The sequence below is a fragment of the Scyliorhinus torazame genome, chromosome 5, assembly GCF_047496885.1.
Source record: "Scyliorhinus torazame isolate Kashiwa2021f chromosome 5, sScyTor2.1, whole genome shotgun sequence".
Classification (NCBI taxonomy): Eukaryota; Metazoa; Chordata; class Chondrichthyes; order Carcharhiniformes; family Scyliorhinidae; genus Scyliorhinus; species Scyliorhinus torazame.
In genome coordinates, this window is record NC_092711.1 from 208,670,152 (window position 1) to 208,691,830 (window position 21,679).

At 45.8% G+C, this 21,679-nt stretch overlaps 1 protein-coding gene across 1 annotated transcript in view; it reads right to left on the minus strand.

The window, feature by feature from the left end:
• LOC140420917 (sodium- and chloride-dependent neutral and basic amino acid transporter B(0+)-like) overlaps positions 1-21,679 on the minus strand; it is a 128,385-nt gene that overhangs the window by 47,271 nt on the left and 59,435 nt on the right. Inside the window, exon 8 of the mRNA XM_072505065.1 lies at positions 3,816-4,044. Coding sequence (XP_072361166.1) covers positions 3,816-4,044 — 229 coding nt within the window. The remainder of the gene's footprint in view (positions 1-3,815; positions 4,045-21,679) is intronic.

The following is a 21,679-nucleotide window of genomic DNA, read 5'->3' on the forward strand; positions in this document are numbered from 1 at the left end:
TGCCCCTACGGCACAGGCCCCGATCGCGGGCCAGGCCACCGTGGGGGCAATTCCCAGGGCCAGATTCCCCCGCGCCCCCCTGAGAACCCCGGAGGCCACTCGCGCCGCCAGGTCCCGCCGGTAAGGACCTACTCTAATTTACAGCGGCGGGACCGGCAAAAAACGGGCGGCTACGTGGCCCACCGCGGGCCGGAGAATCACCAGGGGGAGCGCTGCCAGCGGCAGCCGCCCGGTGCGGCGCGATTCCCGCCCCTGCCAAAACCCCGGCGCCGGAGAATTCGGCAGCCGGCGGGGGCGGGATTCACGCCTCCCCCCGGCGATTCGGGGTCGGAGAATCCCGCCCAATTAAACCATCAGGGACATAATGGGCGATGAGTATCATCTCAACAGCGTTATCCAGATGGATTTGTGGATTTCGTCTCCTAGGACTATGCAAAGACTGGGATATAAGCCAGCAGGATAGTTGTCTGGTGACTGAATGAGTGAGTGAACGTGTTATTGAGTGAGCGAGTGAACGTGTTATTGAGTGAATGAGTGAGTGAGCGAATGAATGAACAAGTGAACTAACTAGTGCTGGGGTGTCAGGATGTGTGTGACACCGAAGAGGAAGCCAGTCAGCACCCCTGCAGAAGCTTTTTGAAGGTATGTCACCCTCTCTCTCTCTCTCTGAATGTCCAAGTCAGGAAAGGCCACAGCTGAAACAGAAACAGGAAAGCCTCTTCGCCAAACTTCAGAACACCAGAATCTAGAAACTGACTATTCGCCTGCTGAATTCAGAACTACTGAAATACCAAATCACAAAGCTGCAAGGTAGTACAGCAGCACTTATCCGCCGTCCGCCCACTTGGAGGCGGCAGCCCACTTCTATGGCTGTTAAGGTGTCAGCCTGGCGATGCGTTAGAAGGAATTATACCCGGGGTAGTACTGGGGTGGGTGAGTTACAATTAAGTTCTTGTGTCTATTCCACTCGATTCCGCTTCTACAACCAGTCAGGCCCAATGGCATCCTTTTGGGAATGCAAAAGGAATGTGTCGACATGCCTACCCCAGGCACCTTCCCCTGAGACCAACCTCACATATACTGACTGGAATGAGTGTGACTGTCAGCGGGCGTATAATCTGTCCCTGTGCAAGTCTACAATCATTTGGGCCTCTGATGGCTACGTCGAAGGAGGGTTTGGGCCCTGTAATTATAGAAACACTAATGGATGCCCACTATTGGCACTGCGACTTAGTTGGACCTGTTGAATTCGCTGGTACTCCCAGACCAATTCTACCTTTGTTTGAAATTGACTTAGATTCTGTCAGACCCATACCTTTTGGTACCCGACCCTTGTTCGCAATTGTTCCCACTGGCTTTGTGAGAATAGGGCCTAAAAGACACGTCCCATTGATTGGGCAGGAACCTGCACTATTGATAATATTATCCCCGAGGCCTTTGGGGTGCAATACCTTGCCATTCACCTGCTTCATAACCACCTGGGACCTCCGGGGCATCATAAAAGGTCGATCTCCAATCCATTGGTTACCCGTAATACTGTGTTTCAACAGTTTGCTCGGGCCTTTATCCCGGGTCTGGGAGTCTCGGAATGAGAACGGGCTATCATTAACATCGCTGCCACTATGGAAATCATTGAGAATAGAACCGTGGATGCCATCCAGGGGTTGCAATCAGAAATTCAGTTCCTCTCTAAGGTTCCAAAATTGAATGGCCCTTGATTTCCTATTGGCAGCGCAAGGGGGAGTCTGCACAGCCATTAATGAATCTTGCTGCTTTTATGTTAATGAAGACCAAAGAATTGAGACTGATGTGACCGACATACAGGAGCAAGTCTGCCTTCTCCATTCTGTTGCTCAAGAAAAGTCTTCTGATTGGTGGGAATGACTCCCTGATATTGGAGTGTGGTTTGGAGGATTCCTTAAGACCCTCCTCAAGTACCTTGGGATAGGCCTTGCCCTTCTTATCCTGTACATAATCATACAGCTCCTCCTTTGCTGCGTTCGCTCTGGCTGCCAATTAAGGACCCTTAAAGCCCTGGGTAACAAACCAGCAGCCCAGCTCCTTCTCCTCCTCAATGATAACAACCTTACGGACAAGAAAGCCCGACGGTTAAGGGAGATAGAGCTTGAGTAAGATCCTAAGTTGTCCTTGAAGGACAAAAGGGGGACATGTGTGGAATCCATAATATCCTGTTCCTTAGTGAAGGATATAAGGTAGTGTGGAAACCACAATATCCTGTTTCCTAGTGAATGACGTAAGTCTGTGGAGACAGGACGATGGAGGTAGCCTTCTCAGGAATGCACTTTTCGATAAAGTACCGTAACCTCCAAGGGCAAAGGGTAGATGATTACGTAAAAGAAAGATTGAAAGACCTTGCTCTTATCTTCTATTGGTCAGTTTGCCCTGTCTACTATTGACTAGAATTAGTGTCCTTTCATTGGTCTAAAATGAAAGTTTAACCGTCATATTATTGGTATGTGTGTCATCCAAATGAAGGATTATACTGCAACTGTAATTCTATTGGTTAATCAAGCTTTAAATGTTTCTGCTTCGCTGGACTCAGGTAGAGTGATGCAGTGAACTCACTGTGTCGCTCTCCTTGTGCACAAGTCAATAAAGATTGATCAAAGAGTACTCCTGTGTGTTCCTTTCAATATCATTGACAGCGGCACTACCCTTGCCCCCTCTCCTCCCTCCCAAAACAAGGATAGAGTCCCCCTCCTTCCCACATTCCACCCCACCGACCTCTGTATGCATACCCATCTGCCATTTTCGCCAACTCCAGCGTGATTCCACCACCAAACACATCTTCCCTTCGCTCCCTGTGTCAGCATTCCGCAGAGACCGTTCCCTCAGAGATAATCTAATCCACTCCTCCATCATACTCAACACCTCTCCCATTACCCATGACACCTTCCCATGCAACCGTAGAAGGTGTAACACCTGCCCCTTTACCACTCCCATGCTTTACATCCCAGGTTCAAAATATTCATTCCAGGTTAAGCAGCATTTCACTTGCACCTCTTTCAATTTGGTCTATTGCATTCACTGCTCCCAATGTGCTTTCCTCTGTATCAGAGAGACCAAACGCAGACTGGGTGATCGTTTTGCTGAGCACCTTCGGTCTGTGCGCATTCAGCACCCTGACCTTCCCGTTGCTTGCCATTTTAACACAAGACCCTGCTCCCATGCCCACATGTCTGTCCTTGGCCTGCTGCAATGTTCCAGAGAAGCTCAACGCAAACTGGAGGAACAGCACCTCATCTTTCGTTTAGGCACGCTACAACGTTCCGGTCTCAACATCAATTCAACAACTTCAGATAATTAGCTCTACCCCACCTCATCCCTTGTTTTCATCCTATTCCATTTTAACTATCTTTTACCTTTTATATCTTTCTTTATATATGTATTCCCCCCTCTCCTTACCTTTTATCCTCTTTGCTTCTCCCTTCTCCCCTACATCTGTCACAGTTTATGCTCTGATTTTAGTTTCTCTGCTGTTTGGCCTTTCACGTCGTTTATTCTCTCTGGGGACTGCCATTAGCACTCTTTTCCCTCAGTTTCTGTGGCTATTAGCACTCTTTTCTCTTGGTTTCTGTGGCTATGACTCATCTTTCATTCCCTCACTCCACAGTATAAATATCTCCCATTTACTCTGCCTTTTAGCTTTGAAAAAGGCTCATTTGGACTCGAAGCATTAGCTCTTTTCTCTCCCTACAGATGCTGCCAGACCTGCTGAGATTTTCCAGCATTTTCTCTTTTGGAGACAGGTCAAGTGAAGTCTTGATCCAGCAACATCCAAACTCACCATTTACCTGACTGCGCAATCTCTGAAACGTGCTTGTCTTGTACATGAGCCATGTGTCCCAGGATGGAGAAGATGGCAAATCCAGAAAGCACACTCGTAGCACAGTTAACAACACAGACAATGATGGTGTCTCGGTAACAGTTGTTGTGGAATTTGTTGTAGGATGACAGTGTGATTGAACTGCCAGAACCCAAGGAAAGAGTGAAGAAAATTTGTGTTGCAGCATCTTTCCAGACCTGGTAAATAGAATGAAGAATTAACCAGCACCGGAAGATTTCACTTGAACTCATTCAATAGATAAACCTATATTAACATAGAGAACATTGAAAAAATAGGAGTAAAAGGAGGCCATAGGAGGGCAGCACGGTACACAAGTGGATAGCACTGTGGCTTCACAGCGCCAGGGTCCCAGGTTCGATTCCCGGCTGGGTCACTGTCTGTGCAGAGTCTACACATTCTCCCCATGTCTACGTGGGTTTCCTCCGGGTGCTCCGGTTTTCTCCCACAGTCCAAAGACATGCACGTTAGGTGGATTGGCCATGCTAAATTGCGCTTAGTGACCAAAAAGTTTAGGAGGGATTATTGGGTTACGGGGATAGGGTGGAAGTGAGGGCTGAAATGGGTCAGTGCAGACTCAATGGGCCAAATGGCCTCCCTCTGCACTGTATGATCTATGTTCTATTCTGCCCTTCAAGCCGGGTTTTCCATTCATTATGTATATGGCTGATCATCCAACTCAATAGCCTAATCCTGCTTTCCCCATATCATTTGATCCCCTTCGCCCTCAGTGCTGTATCTGATTGCTTCTGAAAACCATACAATGTTTTGGACTCAACTACTTCCTGTGGTAATGAATTCCGCAGGCTCACCGCTCTCTGGGTGAATAAATATCTCCTCATCTCTTTCCTAAATGGTCTACCTCATATCCTCAGATGAAGACCCCTAGTTCTAGACACACTCACCATTGGGAACATCCACCCTGCATCTACCATGTCCAGTCCCATTCGAATTTTATCGGTTCCTATGAGGTTCCCCCTCATTCTTCTGACATCCAGCAAATACAATCCTAACTGATACAATCTCTCCTCGTCAGTCCTGCCATCCCAGGAAACAGTTTGGTAAACCTTCGCTGCACTCCCTCTGTAGCTAGAGCATACTTCCTCAGAAAAGGAGGCCAAAACTTCACATAATATTCCAGGTGTGGCCTCACCAAGGCCCTGCAAAATTGTAGCAAGACATTCCTGCTCCTGTTCTTGAATCCTCTCGCAATGAAGGAAAGCATACCATTTGCCTTCTTTACCGTCTGCTGCAACCTCATGCTTACCTTCAGTGACTAGTGTACGAGGACACCCAAGTCTCATTACACGTTCCCCTTTCCTAATTTATGGCCATTCAGATAATAATCTGCCTTCTTGTTTTTGCCACCAAAGTGAATAACCTCGCATTTTTCCAAATTATACTGCATCTGCCATTCACTTACCCACTCACTCAATTTGTCCAAATCACACTGAAGGATCTCTGCATCCTCCTCACAGCTCACCCTATCACACAACTTGGTGTCATCTGCAAATTTGAGATATGACATTTTGTTCCCTCATCGACGTTATTAATATGTATTGTGAATAACCATGAGGAACAGAGGACAGAATATTATGGGGAGATCGGTCTGCTCACCCCAACAGAAGCAAAGGCGATGTGGAGCTGACTCCCTCCATAGTGGCCATCCCTACACATGGGAGGAAGTCCTGCCCTTGGGAACTGCTGGCCAATTCAATTGGCTAGCACCTTCATCAGTCCCAGTAGCGCCAAGAGCATAATAGTGGGTGCTACTGGAACCAGAAGAATCAGATGGCCCAATGAATGCTGGAGGCAGCTAAATTCAGGGCCTTGAGTAGCGAGGTGGGAGTGAAGGATGGTGTTTTGAATGAATCATGCAGGGAGGAAGGTGGGGAGTTAGATTAGGAGGTCAGGCCCTGATCTGCAAAGGGCAGAATCCGACGCTAGAAACATCCTTCCTTCCCACCCTCTGAAAAACCCATACTCTGAAAAAAAAGATTGCATAAAAACGGGCTGCATATTCTGCTTCCCACATGAACCGTTTTTCCCTATTTTGGGACAAACTATTAACTAAATTAACAAATTAAGGGACAAACAATAAAGACTTTTGAAGGGTTACCACGTCAAACAACAACAAACCTCGAAGGATATTGAAAACATCAAACTAAAATGTGATTGAAAGGATGAATAAAGCATCCCAGTCCCTATTGTTCCTGTAATGATACATATATATGTATATAACTAAAGGGATAATTATAACATCTCGCTATAACACTACCACTAGAGGGCACCACTAGATCCACCAAAAGTATCAGCTGCCAGAGGATCTTGGTCTCTTTCAACCCAGTAGTGTATGACAGATAGCTCTCACTATAGTTAGTATTTATAGTTGTGAATCAGTTAATTCAATCATATTTAATTACTTGATTTCTAGAGATATGTTCTGTACCGTGTCGAACTCAGATATAATCAATCGTTACTTTAATAAATTAGTTTGCTTAAGTTGAAGACTCGTGGTTTCTTCAGGGTCACACCATCAACAGCAACTAGTAGCGATACATATTACTAGACCCAATATGACATGGTGCCAGGATTGGCTACAGTAAACTTCCTAAAATAGGACAGTAAAGTTAGAAATGAAGAAAATACACCTTTCGGCAGATTTTGCTATAACAGGATGGCTTTTGGAATTATCTCTGCATCTGAAATATTCCACTGCATTATGGAACAGATAACTGAGGGAATAGACGGTGTTCGTGTCTACGTAGATGACATCATCATATGGTCATCAACACCAGATGATCATGTCTCGAGACTGAGACAAGTCTTTCAACGCATACACATGAGCATGGCCTCAAGCTGAATCAAACCAAATGTAGTTTTGGCACTTCTACACTCAAGTTCCTAGCAGACCAAATTTCAGAAAAAAGTGTGCAACCGGACACTGACAAAATCGCAGCCTTTCAAGGGATGAAAGTCCATGAAGACTAAAAAGCAGTTCTTCGTTTTCTTGGCATTGTCAACTTCCTCGGCAAATTTATCCCAAATTTGTCCAACCGAACAACAGCTCTGAGAAACCTGATTAAAAAATCGCCCTTGTTTGAATGGACAAAGGATCATTAACAAGAATGGCTTGACTTGAAATCACAACTCACCACTGCACCGATTTCAACATTCTTCGATCCAAGTAAGTAGACAACAATTTCGACTGACGCAACTCAGAATGGAGTTGGAGCAGTTTTGTTGCAGAAAGACGACAGCTCGTCTTGGGTTCCTGTCACATATGCATCAAGAGCGATGACACCAACAGAATGTTTCTACGCTCAAATTGAAAAAGAATGTTTGGGCCGACTAACCGGAATATTAAAATTCCATGGCTATGTGTATGGACTACCCACATTCACTGTGGAGACCGACCACAGACCATTGGTGCATATTATTCATAAGGATCTCAACAAAATGACTCCTCGACTCAAAAGAATTCTAATGAAATTCCGAAGATATGATTTCGACATCATCCACACACCTGGAAAGGATCTGATAAAAGCAGATGCGTTATCACGTTCCATCACTTCACAAAGTGAACCACTGGAATTCATCCAACATATTGAATCCCAGGTACAGATGTGTGCAGACAACATTCCAGCATCGGATGAAAAAATTAACTTAATAAGAGAGGAGACTAAAAAGGATGCATTGCTACAAAGTGTCATAGTGCTCCCCTACTAAGATACAACACCCCTTTATTCCTACCCACCTTTTCTGTTCAGTACACCCAAACCCCTTCGCTAACCTGCCCAAACCCTCTCAGCCCAAGACCCCAGAATTACCTGGTCGTGGGACCCCCTTTCCACCCTTTTCTTTTTCCTGCCAGGACTGATGGATCTACTAGCCAATCAGATGGCCAGCAGCTGCCAAAAACTGATTGTGCAAATGGAGGGTAAACAATTTAAATCAAAATAGGAAGGGATGTAAATCAGGTTGCAATTTAATATTAACCACTACTCAGTCAAAGGCCCTAAACACGTCCAATAACGGCACTTAAAATGAAGCCCAAGGAGTGGGTTAGTCCCACAGCTTGGTAGTCAGCTGACTAACTGGAGTTCGCTATGGTCAACAGTATCTCCATTCAAAGGTATCTCCAACAGTGTCTCCAGTATAAACCCCCAGACTGTAGTGGTGCTGTTTGGAATGGCATTAAACATGCAATAAATGAATATCTGTAATTATAGGTGACTTTAATCTGCATGTAAATTGGACAATTCAAATTAGTAAAAATACCAGAGAGGAGTAATTCCTGGAGTGTGGAACTGACTAGAGCACAGACCATCCTTGACTGGGCATTGTGTAACGAGAAATGAATAATTGGCAATCTCATTGTGCGAGGCCCCTTGGGGATGAGCTACGATAATATGATGGAATTCTTCATCAAGATGGAGAGTAACATGGTTGATTCTGAGACTAGGCTCCTGAATCTAAATAAAGGAAATGACGATGGTATGAGGTACCAGTTGATTATGATGGATTAGAAAATGTTACTTAAAGGTGAATAGGCAATGGCAAACATTCAAGGAGTGCATGGCTGAACTGCAACAATTGTTTATTCCTGTCGTGTGCAAAATTAAATGAGAAAGTTGACTAAATCATGACTCACAAGGGAAGTTAGAGATGGTTTCAGATCCAAGGAAAAGCCACGTAGATTTTTCAGAAAAAAACAGCAGAACTGAGGATTGGATGTAATTTAGAATTCAGCAAAGGAGGACAAAGGGATTGATTAAGAAACGGAAAATAGAGAAAGAAAGGAAGATTGCGGGGAACGTAAAAAGCTTCTGTTAGCACTGTTACAACATCTTAGGCAAGTGCACGGTTGATTTCAACCTCACTCATCCTGGAGTCACAACACAAGTGAATTAACCAATAATTCCTCTAAAAATTCCCGAAGTCTTTGGCCCTAGCTGCCCAATAATTACAGTCACCAGGTTTGTGAGTTGAAACACAATTGCTGTTTATTTATAACAAGAATAATGATGAAATATGTAGGAAATTCAATCGGGTAACAATAACCCCCTTTAACCTTACCACCCTCTACCTACACATACAAGACAGACAAACACAGAGGGGTGGAAAGGAGTGAAAATAATAATGATGAGGGTCAAAATAAGAGAGCCTTTCATGCCAATGGTGATTTTTCAGCATGCTTTCCTTGCAGCGCGCTCGCTAATTAAAGCCTGCTTTACAGCTGGTAATGGTCTACTTTGCAGGGTCATTCTTTCAGGGTTTCAGCAGGTTAGAAAATTTAGTACTTATTGGCAGCAGGCTTTATTTCTTATCAAGTTGGGCCTTCAGCTTGAGGTTCAAATCCAGACCTATATCTTTCGACATTGAAACTTTATTTCCCCTCAAACCTTGCCTTCAGCACAAGGTTTGGCTTCAAGCCTTTGCAGTCTCATGATAATGACACCCAGTCTTGCTGGAGAGAGAACCAGCCCTCACAGTGGCCGGATGGAGAGGGTTAGTTAGATTCCTCCATTCAGGCTGCAGAATCAAAAGTGAAACCAAACTGGAACCTCTTAACTCTAAAATAATTCCAGGGGGGATCAGATCCAATCACCAACTGTTATTGGGCAGAGTACAGCCCTTTGGAACAATGAATTGCCCACCAGCCAAATCAATTAAAATGTGTCGTCACTGATGCCAGTAAGTCTAAAACAGCACTGCATTCGGGATCCTTTAGCTTGAATTAAAGACACAGGCAGCTTAAAGACACATGTCCACAAATCATCCATGGCTAAAAAATGTACCAACAAAAATAAAAGAAAGGGGAAATAAGGGAATAAAAAGGGAATAACCAAGAACAAACAGGATGGTCCCTTGCAGTATGTGAAGAGAAAAAGATTGGTGAAGACAAATGTAGGTCTCTTACCGTCAGAAACAGGGGAACTAATAATGGGGAACAAAGAAATATCTGACCAACTAAATACATACTTCTGATCTATCTACACAAAAGAAGACAGTGAGTTCTCCCAGTGAGCCAGAGAAGACACAGCCAGAGTGAGACAGAACCAAGAGTGAGTTTGGGAATTTGAATCTAGGTGGGGAGGAAGTGCTTTTTATCCCTGGTAAGTGACTGGTAAGTAGTGTTTCTGTTTTCTTTTTCTTTTCATTGGTATATTTATTTATTTTTTTCTTCGTTGTTTATTTATTTATTTATTATTTTTGGGAGGGAAATTGTAATTGTTGAAGTTAACCGAAGGTTTAAGACATGGCAGGAGATCTCAGACCCGTGTCATGCTCCTCGTGTGCGATGTGGGAGCTCAGGGACATGTCCACTGTCCCTGGCTCCTTCACGTGCAAGAAGTGTGTCCAGTTGCAGCTCCTGTTAGACCACTTGACGGCTCTGGAGCTGCAGATGGACTCACTTTGGAGCATCCGCGATGCTGAGGACGTCGTGGATAGCACGTTTAGCGAGTTGGTCACACCGCAGGTGAAAGGTACTGAGGGAGATAGTAAATGGGTGACCAAAAGACAGAGCAAGAGTAGGAAGGCAGTGCAGGTGTCCTCTGCGGTCATCTCCCTGCAAAACAGATATACCGCTTTGGATACTGTTGAGGGAGATGGCTCACCAGGGGAAGGCAGCAGCAGACAGGTTCATGGCACCATGGCTGGCTCTGCTGCGCAGCTGGGCAGGAAGAAGAATGGCAGGGCTATAGTGATAGGGGACTCAATTGTAAGGGGAATAGACAGGCGGTTCTGCGGACGCAATCAAGACTCCAGGATGGTATGTTGCCTCCCTGGTGCAAGGGTCAAGGATGTCTCGGAGAGGCTGCAGGACATTCTGGGGGAGGGTGAACAGCCAGCTGTCGTGGTGCACATAGGCATCAACGACATAGGTAAAAAACGGGACGAGGTCCTACAAGCTGAATTCAGGGAGTTAGGAGTTAAACTAAAAAGTAGGACCTCAAAGGTAGTAATCTCAGGTTTGCTACCAGTGCCACGAGCTAGTCAGAGTAGGAATGTCAGGATAGATAGGATGAATGCGTGGCTCGAGAGATGGTGCAAGAGGGAGGGATTCAAATTCCTGGGGCATTGGAACCGGTTCTGGGGAGGTAGGACCAGTACAAACTGGACGGTCTGCACCTGGGCAGGACTGGAACCGATGTCCTAGGGGGGGTGTTTAACCTAATGTGGTAGGGGGATGGGAACCGATGCAGGAAGTTGGAAGGTAGTAAAACAGGGACAGAAACAAAAGGCAGTAAGGGGGAAAGTGTAAGGCAGAGAAGCCATAGTCAAAATTCAAAAAGGGCGACAGTACATGGTACAGTGACTGGGGGGAGCTCAGTGAATAGGACCAGGAATACTAAAAGGAATAAAACGGGAAGTGAAAACATTAATGGTAAGCGACGCGGCAGGTTGTTACATGAAGATATGGGTTCAATGACAAGGAAAATTAGGAGAAAGGTTAAGAGGAAATATAACTTAGGAGAGGTTACTGATTGAGATGTTAAGATTCAGAACAGAGGTAAAAAAGCCAACATAAGCGTACTTTACCTGAATGCTCGTAGTATTCGGAATGAGGTAAATGAGTTGATGGCGTAAATCATCGTGAATGACTGATTTAGTGGCCATTACTGAAACATGGTTAAAGGATGGTCATGACTGGGAGTTAAATATCCGAGGGTATCAAACTATTCGGAAGGATAGAGTGGATGGTAAGGGAGGTGGTGTAGCTCTGTTATTTCGGGATGACATCCGGGCAACAGTAAGGGATGACATCGGTGCTATGGAGGAGAAGGTTGAATCCATTTGGGTGGAAATCAGGAATAGTAAGGCGAAAAAGTCACTGATAGGAGCAGTTTATAGGTCACCAAATAGTATCATTATGGTGGGGCAGGCAATAAACAAAGAAATAACTGATGCATGTAGAAATGGTACAGCAATTATCATGGGGGATTTTAATTTACATGTCGATTGGTTTAACCAGGTCAGTCAAGGCAGCCTTGAGGAGGAGTTTATAGAATGTATCCGCGATAGTTTCCTAGAACAGTATGTAATGGAACCTACGAGGGAACAAGCGGTCCTAGATCTGGTCCTGTGTAATGAGGCAGGATTGATTCATGATTTCATAGTTAGGGATCCTCTCGGAAGGAGCGATCACAATATGGTGGAATTTAAAATGCAGATGGAGGGTGAGAAGGTAAAATCAAGCACTAGTGTTTTGTGCTTAAACAAAGGAGATTACAATGGGATGAGAGAAGAACTATCGAAGGTAGACTGGGACAAAGACTTTATGGTGAAACAGTTGAGGAACAGTGGAGAACCTTCCAAGCGATTTTTCACACTGCTCAGCAAAGGTTTATACTAACAAAAAGGAAGGTCGGTAGAAAGTAGGAAAATCGACCGTGGATACCGAAGGAAATAAGGGAGAGTATCAAATTGAAGCAAAAAGCATACAAAGTAGCAAAGATTAGTGGGAGACTAGAGGACTGGGAAATCTTTAGGGGGCTACAGAAAGCTACTAAAAAAGCTATAAAGAAGAGTAAGTTGGATTATGAGAGTAAACTTGCTCAGAATATAAAAACAGATAGTAAAGGTTTCTACAAATATATAAAACAAAAAAGAGTGGCTAAGGTAAATATTGGTCCTTTAGAGGATGAGAAGGGAGATTTAACAATGGGAGATGAGGAAATGGCTGAGGAACTGAACAGGTTTTTTGGGTCGGTCTTCACAGTAGAAGACACAAATAACATGCCAGTGACTGATGGAAATGAGGCTATGACAGGTGAGGACCTTGAGAGGATTGTTATTACCAAGGAGGTAGTGATGGGCAAGCTAATGGGGCTAAAGGTAGACAAGTCTCCTGGCCCTGATGGAATGCATCCCAGAGTGCTAAAAGAGATGGCTAGGGAAATTGCAAATGCACTGGTGATAATTTACCAAAATTCACTAGACTCTGGGGTTGTCCCGGCGGATTGGAAATGAGCAAACGTAACACCACTGTTTAAAAAAGGAGGTAGGCAGAAAGCGGGTAATTATAGGCCAGTGAGCTTGACTTTGGTAGTAGGGAAGATGCTGGAATCTATCATCAAGGAAGAAATAGCGAGGCATCTGGATGGAAATTGTCCCATTGGGCAGACGCAGCATGGGTTCATAAAGGGCAGGTCGTGCCGAACTAATTTAGTGGAATTTTTTGAGACATTACCAGTGCGGTAGATAACGGGGAGCCAATGGATGTGGTATATCTGGATTTACAGAAAGCCTTTGACAAGGTGCCACACAAAAGGTTGCTGCATAAGATAAAGATGCATGGCATTAAGGGGAAAGTAGTAGCATGGATAGAGGATTGGTTAATTAATAGAAAGCAATGAGTAGGGATTAATGGGTGTTTCTCTGGTTGGTGTCCCTCAGGGATCAGTGTTCCCAATTGTTCCCAATTTACATAGATGATTTGGAGTTGGGGACCAAGGGCAATGTGTCCAAGTTTGCAGACGACACTAAGATAAGTGGTAAAGCAAAAAGTGCAGAGGATACTGGAAGTCTGCAGAGGGATTTGGATAGGCTAAGTGAATGGGCTAGGGTCTGGCAGATGGAATACAATGTTGACAAATGTGAGGTTATCCATTTTGGTAGGAATAACAGCAAAAGGGATTATTATTTAAATGATAAAATATTAAAACATGCTGCTGTGCAGAGAGACCTGGGTGTGCTAGTGCATGAGTCGCAAAAAGTTGGTTTTCAGGTGCAACAGGTGGTTAAGAAGGCAAATGGAATTTTGTCCTTCATTGCTAGAGGGATGGAGTTTAAGACTAGGGAGGTTCTGCTGCAATTGCATAAGGTGTTAGTGAGGCCACACCTGGAGTATTGTGTTCAGTTTTGGTCTCCTTACTTGAGAAAGGATGTACTGGCACTGGAGGGTGTGCAGAGGAGATTCACTAGGTTAATCCCAGAGCTGAAGGGGTTGGATTACGAGGAGAGGTTGAGTAGACTGGGACTGTACTCGTTGGAATTTAGAAGGATGAGGGGGGATCTTATAGAAACATATAAGATTATGAAGGGAATAGATAGGATAGATGCGGGCAAGTTGTTTCCACTGGCGGGTGAAAGCAGAACTAGGGGGCATAGCCTCAAAATAAGGGGAAGTAGATTTAGGACTGAGTTTAGGAGGAACTTCTTCACCCAAAGGGTTGTGAATCTATGGAATTCCTTGCCCAGTGAAGCAGTAGAGGCTCCTTCATTAAATGTTTTTAAGATAAAGATAGATAGTTTTTTGAAGAATAAAGGGATTAAGGGTTATGGTGTTCGGACCGGAAAGTGGAGCTGAGTCCACAAAAGATCAGCCATGATCTCATTGAATGGTGGAGCAGGCTCGAGGGCCCAGATGGCCTACTCCTGCTCCTAGTTCTTATGTTCTTATGGTCAGTGAGATGGTCATTCCACAGTTTCAGGCAGGTAGATGGGTGACCGCCAAGAGAGGCAGGCAGGTAAGTTAGAAGCCGCCTGTGGTTATTTCCCTCTCAAACCAGGTATACCATTTTGGATATTGTTCGGGGGATAGCCTCTCAGGGGCTGATACCAGGAGCAACCAGGCCTGTGGCACCACAACTGGTTCTGCTGGAGAGAAGGATTGGGCTAAGTCCATGCGAGTGATAGTAACAGGAAGCTCGATAGTCAGGGGCACAGACAGGTGTTTCTGTGGCTGCAAATGTCACTTTAAGATGGTGTGTTGCCTTCCTGGTGCCAGGATCCTGGATGTCTCTAAACAGCTCCAAGGCATCCTAAAATAGAAGGGTAAACAGACAGATGTCATTCTCCACATTGCATTAGTAACATCGGTAGGATATGAGGTCTAGGCATCTAAAAACGGAGGAAGCCCTTGAGCAGTACAGTGAAAGTAGGAATGAACTGAAAGTGGAATTAAGAGGGTTAAAAGGGGCCATGAATTTCCTTTAGCAAACATGATCAAGGAGAAAGCCAATGTGTTTTATGCACATATTAGGAGCAAGAGGTCAGCAAGAGAAAGAGTAGGCCCACTCATGGACAGTGGAGGGAAGATATGCGTGGAACCACAAGACATGGGTGAAATCCTTAATGAGTAATTTGTAACAGTATTCCCCAGGGAGAAGGACATGACGGATGTTGAGGTCAGAGATAGGTGTCTGAACAATCTTGAGAACGTCAATATATCAAAGGAGGGAGTGTTGAGTATCCTAAATTGCATTAAGGTAGACAAGTCCCCGGGGCCGGATTGCTATATCCTAAGTTACTGCAGAGGCATGGGAGAAATAGCTGGGGCTTTAACAGATATCCTCACATCCTCTTTGACCACAGGCAAGTTTACAGGGGGCTGGAGAATAGCCAATGTTGTTCCCTTGTTCAAGAAAGAAAGCAGGGATAATCCAGCAAATTGTAGGCCAATGAGCCTGACACCAGTGGTGGGGAAGCTTTTGAAAAAGTTACTGAGGGACAGGATATATCACATTTGGAGAAAAATGGACTGGTTAGTGAAAGGCAGCATGGTTTTGTGTGGGGAAGGTCAAGTCTCACCAACTTAATAGAGATTTTGAAGAGGTGACAAAGAAAATTGATGGGGGAAGGGCTATGGATGTAGTTTATATGGACTTTAGTAAGGCATTTGACAAGGACCCACATGGCAGACTGGTACAAAAGCTAAAATCACATGGGATTCGCGGTGGACTGACTAGATGGATACAGAACTGGCTTGGTTATAGAAGACAGAGAGTGGTGGTGGAAGGGTGTTTTTCAGAATGGAAATCTGTAGGTAGTGGTGTTCTACAGGGATCAGTGCTGAGACATCTGTTATTTGTAGTGTATATAAATAATCTGGAGGAAAATGTGGGTACTCTGATCAGTAAATTTGCAGATGACACGAAGATTTGCAGAATTGCTGATAGTGCCGAGGATTGTCAGAGGATACAACAGGATATAGATAGATTGGAGACTTGGGCACAGAAATGGCAGATGGAGTTTAATCCGAACAAATACGAGGTGATGCATTTTGGAGGATCAAATCTAGGTATCAATTATACTGTAAATTAGGAACATTAACGTACAGAGGGGTCTGGGTGTGCAGATCTACAGTTCCCTAAAAGTGGTAACACAGGTGGCCAAGGTGTTTAAGAAGGCATATGGCATGCTTGCCTTCATCAGCCGGGGCATTGCGTACTGGATTAGGGAAATCACGGGCGGGATTCTCCGCCGGCGGGATTCTCCGTTTTGCCAGTGCCCAGAGGTTTCCCGGTGGCGTGGGCCTGCCCCACAATGGGAAACCCCATTGCCAGGCCGGCGTAATGGAGAATCCCGCCGGCGGGTCGGGGCAGAAATGTGGCGTGGCAGGGAGGAGAATCCAGCCCCATGTTGCAGCTATATAAAACCTGGGTTAGGCCGCATTTGGAGTATTGCATGTAGTACTGGTCACCACATTGTCAGAAGGACAGGGAAGCTTTGGAGAGAGTGCAAAGAAGGTTCACCAGCATGTTGTCTGGTCTCAAGGGTGTTGGCTATGAGTAGAGGTTGAATAAATAGGATTGTTTTCACTTGAAAAATGGAGGCTGAGGAGAGACCTGTTAGAGGTCTACAAAATTATGAGAGGCATAGACAGGGTGGATAGTCAGAGGCTTTTTCTAAAGGTGGAAGTGTCACTTACAAGGGGACACAGGTTCAATGTGAAAGGGGGGAAGTTTAAGGGAGATGTGCGGGGTAGGTTTTTCACACAGAGAGTGGTGGGTGCTTGGAATGCACAGCCAGAGGATGTGGTTAAAGCAGGCACATTACCAACATTTAAGAGGCATCTGGATGGGTACATGAATAGGGAGGAAATAGAGGGATGTGGACCGAGTAAGGGCAGAAAGTTTTTTTTTAGTTAGGGCATCATGATAGACACATGCTTGGAGGGCTGAAGGGCCTGTTCCTGTGCTATATTTTTCTTTGTTCTTCGCAGCCAGGCTGCCAACGCCAAGGTACCCGGGTACCAGGTTGTTCGAGCTGGGAATTGGATCTGCGGGTGCCCTGCCCTTGTAAGGTGGTGTGAGAAGTGCTTGAGGGCCCCATGAGAGGTAGGTTGGGCGTTGGGGGGTTTAGAGGCTGTGATGGGGTGGGGCAGTGGTGTCAAGAGATCTAAGCAGCAATTAAAAATGGCTCTCGAATCTCTTCTTGCACTGACGAGCTGAGCTCATCAGTGCAGGAAATGAAGGTTAATGCAGCCTTTGCATGAGCCGAGGCTGTGGTAAACCACTGTGTTCTTATATTAAGGGTGTCATGATAGTCAAACACACACATCATGATAGACACACCAACAGACAAATCAGAACACACAACACCACAACCAATCACAGACAAGGACAGGGACAGTATAAAAGGACAAACACGACACCTGGTGGCCAGTATTAGCTGGAGACCAGGACAAGGACAGACCTGTTACAATACACACACAGGGAGACACCACGTGCAGAGTATCCAGAACGAACTGTATATAGTAAGTTTGAATAAAACAGCGTTGTACCAAATACAACTGTGTTGGCTCATCTGTGCATCAGAGCACCCAACACCACATGGTACAGGAGTGGATCGATACCTGCCGGCATACCATAGTGTACAGAGACAACCAGCAGTACCCAGGCAAGATGTATTGGCTTCCAGTTCCGCAGCCATTCCAGTGCCACGGCGATCTCCGCGAAAACTGGCGCCGATTCCGGCAAGTGTTTGAATTGTTCCTGGTGGCAGCTGACCTCAAAGACCTGGATGATAATGAAAAAATTGAATTTCTCCTCACCATCGCCGGTGCAAGGGCAAAAGAAATCTTCACAAGGTTCAGGTTCTTCAGGAGGCAACAAAGGTACGATTACCAGGCAGTCCTGTACAAATTTGCCAAGTACAGTGAGGAAAACGCACTCCAATCGGCAAGTAAAGGTAAGAAAAGCGGCAGTACTCACCTCATGGCCGGGATCCCGGAGGCCGAATTCCCAGAGGCCGAAATCCCGGGCCTGAGAGAGAGTTGGGTCGAGGTCGGCGGCCATCTTGCTAAATGTATCATGCTAGCACAGTTGCGCGAGCAGTGCGCAGAACCGGAAGTTTCGTTTGCGCATGCGTGAGATGCTGCGTATGCGCAGTCAAGAAAACGGCCATCGGTAAAGGAACAGCGATCTGCGCATGCGCAGTCCCTTCCTACGTGTTACATACCGAGCGTCAGGATGTCAGAGGCATCCAGACCGCGCCAATTTAAAGGGGAAATGTCCCAAATCCAATTTAAAAGGGAAACATCCCAAATCAAAAAAACAAAAATCTGTTAAAGCTGTAAAACAACCTTCCCTCACCGGGAATGACAGGATATTGCCGCAAATTGACCCAGGAGATGAATTTGACCTCCAAAGAACCCTGCAACAAGCAGTTACCTACGTACAAGCCGGTGATTCCGACCTCGAATAGTTCGAGACCGATCTTTACATTTTTTCTGGACCTCGCGAGCCCAATGACAGCTCCGTGGTCCTGTACGACTATGACTCGGAAGAACCTTTCGTGTTGCACATTGGCGACCCTCACATTGAATCCGACGCAGATGCGGATTCATTTTTCGGATTTGAAGATCTTCAACGAACAGATATGACGTCCTAACTCATCAGTGCAGGATGATGCCGCAGCCTGAAATTAACAGACAGGGAGCGGTGCAAGCCCACAGAGAGTGCCCTGCTGCCACACAGAGCGTGGTCCACGTCCCGCTCAGCGTTCCCGACTTCACGATAGAAAAAACGCTTGACTCCGATGCGCAGTCCTTGCAGGAACAAGACCATGAGGGTCTAGCAACCTCTCCTGACCAACCAGCGGCAGACGATGCAAGTCTGCCATGCTCACGTGAACAGCAAGAAAGCTATAACAGCCTACCATGCTCCACTGCACAGCAGCATGACCATGACGGTCTCTCATGCTACAATGAAGGGCACAACGCTGATGACTGTTCAAGCCCAACTGAAGACAAGCCAAAGGAATCGCCTCCTCCAAGCCCGAAGGAAAAAGATTTATGCGCTGACCTTCAGGATCATTATAGCCGAACAGAGATTAATAATGCTGCACGGTCACAGAAGGATGCTGAGGATTTGCTAAAGAAATTACTTGTATGTTTAACTTGCAAGGAGCAGACTGAGAATTGCCAGTGTTTTAGTACGGATAAAAAAAATGGACAAGACATTGATCCTCAGTTAATGGAAATAACACTACCTGAATCATACCTACAGCAGGGACAAATGTCTCCCTTCAACACAACACCGCAAAGTCCCAACTTCGGAGACCAACAGTTAGTCAGTAATGACTCTTCAAACCTTGAGGGGAACATTAACTGCATTGAATCTATACACACTCCACTGATAAACGAGCAGAATATTGGAGCAAGAATCCTGACGACACTGACATCGAGTAGCCAGATAAAGAACTTGAAACCCGCAGCAGTTTCAAGTGAACCAAGTGTGCTTTCCACTAATGGTGAAGATGCAGATAAGGTCGACCCGATTATCCATTGTACCACAACAACCCCAGAGATTAAGCATTTATGTCTGGGGAGTATAATGTGGGCAATTGAGAACAGTAAAAGAGAGACTGTGACTATGCCAGTCCCAGCAAAATCAGACCCAGAGACTATGAAGGCATGTACATTAGACAAAGATACATATGAGGTAACTGAGAAGAAAAGTGAAACGGAATGTTTTTTGGAAAATAGTACAATGTCGAAAGAAACATTGGATCATACATTCGAGACCATACATATGGGATAATTTGAGGGTAATAAACAAGGTTCTGCAATGTCTGGGGGAAGATTTAAAATTCCAAAGAAGAAAAGCCCAAATGAAGAACAATGGCAAGACAATGACAGTCCACCGACATGGTTTGCACCACCAGATGAAAACTCTGACAATTTACCCAACCCTAGTGAACAGCAAGCTGCTAATGAGGATCTATCCACGGGATGTGAGACGAGTGACGACAACATCCCACTTCCCATGCAAAAGGTGCAAGGTGACAGACCTCGCCTAGTGCGTACAGAGGCACTCGACGATCATGGTGGGACCACTGATGACTGCGGTGGCGCTGCACCGCTTCCACCCTTGATGACTCGAGCCTCTCCACTGGTCGGTGCATTCCTGCATGTTCTGACTCCAGAAGTGCAGCTTCAGGGAATCTCGGCTGCCTCCAGTGAACCTGTTGGGACTCCGGACGTGGAGCATCGATGGAAGGCAGACCGGACTCCAGATGGGGAGCAGCCAAGCGCCGACTCTGAGTCGCGTATGCCAGACTTTGCTCCGGATGGGCAGTGTCGCGGCCTCGGTGATGGCAAGCTCAGGGTGACGGCGGATGCCACGGCGACAGGGAATGGATTGCGTGGCAGTCACACTGGGTCGGCAGTGGCGACCAGCACCGGCGGTCCAAGACGGATACACCAATTCGCGCCATCGCCAGACGTTGATGCAAGCAACAATTCTCTCTCCAAGGTGACATGCTTCGACGTTCCTCTGCGGAGTCGCCCTCCCAGCACAACATGTGGCCGGAACCAGCGTGCACGGTCTCGGCCGACTTCAACATCTGGCACATTCATCGCCTTGCATGACATTAGTGATGGTGCCTCTTCAATGGCAATGACCCATCGGCCACAAGATGCCGTCCAGCGGCACCAACACAAACATAAAAAGAAAAAAGACTCCACCTCGTTCCTGGTATGCATGGCGGATGGATTGGTGCATAGGCGCAATCGGCGAGCCTGGCGCCGCCTTCCACGCTCGCAACTGAACCGTGCACACACGCCGGATCCTCCACTGGTTCCCAAGGATGACTTCGTGGAGCTGCCACGGATCATGCCCCTTCCATCGCCACCCGTGACCAGGCCACAGCGGCTAAAATCCTCCCCATGCAGAAGCTAAGGCTGTTTCTGGGACCTTGCCACCTGTCAAATCCAAGGCAAACTTTATTGAAGCAGACAAGTATTTTCTCCCTTTTGAGTTGGCATGCCAGTCGAAATGTCCCCGCATAGTCAGCACATCACTTGATTGTTTGCAGAAATTAATTGCCTATGGGCATCTCACTGGTAATGCCCCAGACAGTACAACACCTGGCAATAAATTAATTGATAGAATCAGAGACAATATGTGGTTGTTTTCAAGGACCACAAACCGACGAAGGTGTTCAGTTGCAGATAATTAAGGCCTTACTAACTGCAGTAACATCTCAGCATATAGAAATACACGAAGGAACTGTGTTACAGGCTGTTAGAACGTGCTACAATATTTACCTGGCCAGCAAAAAAACTTAATAGACCAAACCACAGCCAAGGCAACACTAACACAGATGTTGAATGTTATATTTGCACGAATGGAAAACCAAGCACTGCAGGAAGTAAAACAAATGGAAAAGGAGAGACTTCGGCAACAGCATCGCCTCCAACAGTCCAATGTGAACCAGTGTGAACCCGAATCTCCACAACTGAACCGACTTGAAGACCAGCCTATTCTTGAGATGTCACGGGTGCCTGAATCAGGCCACCTCAATGAAGTCGACAAACAGGTTCGCGAGGATACAGAACCAGAAAATGGGACGGATATTTGTAATGCTGAAAATGAACAAACAGAAGTTGACCAGGCTTGCACATCAGCTAATGGTTCTTGACCCACCTTTGAGGCGGTCAACCCGAATTCGCCGCACACCTATTAGACTGGACTTATAACACTTCTCACACGTTTAAACGTTAAACACTGCTGTATTATATCCTGTTGTTTTATCATTCCAGATATCGTTTGACCGGACCACTAGTCAAAGTTTTTT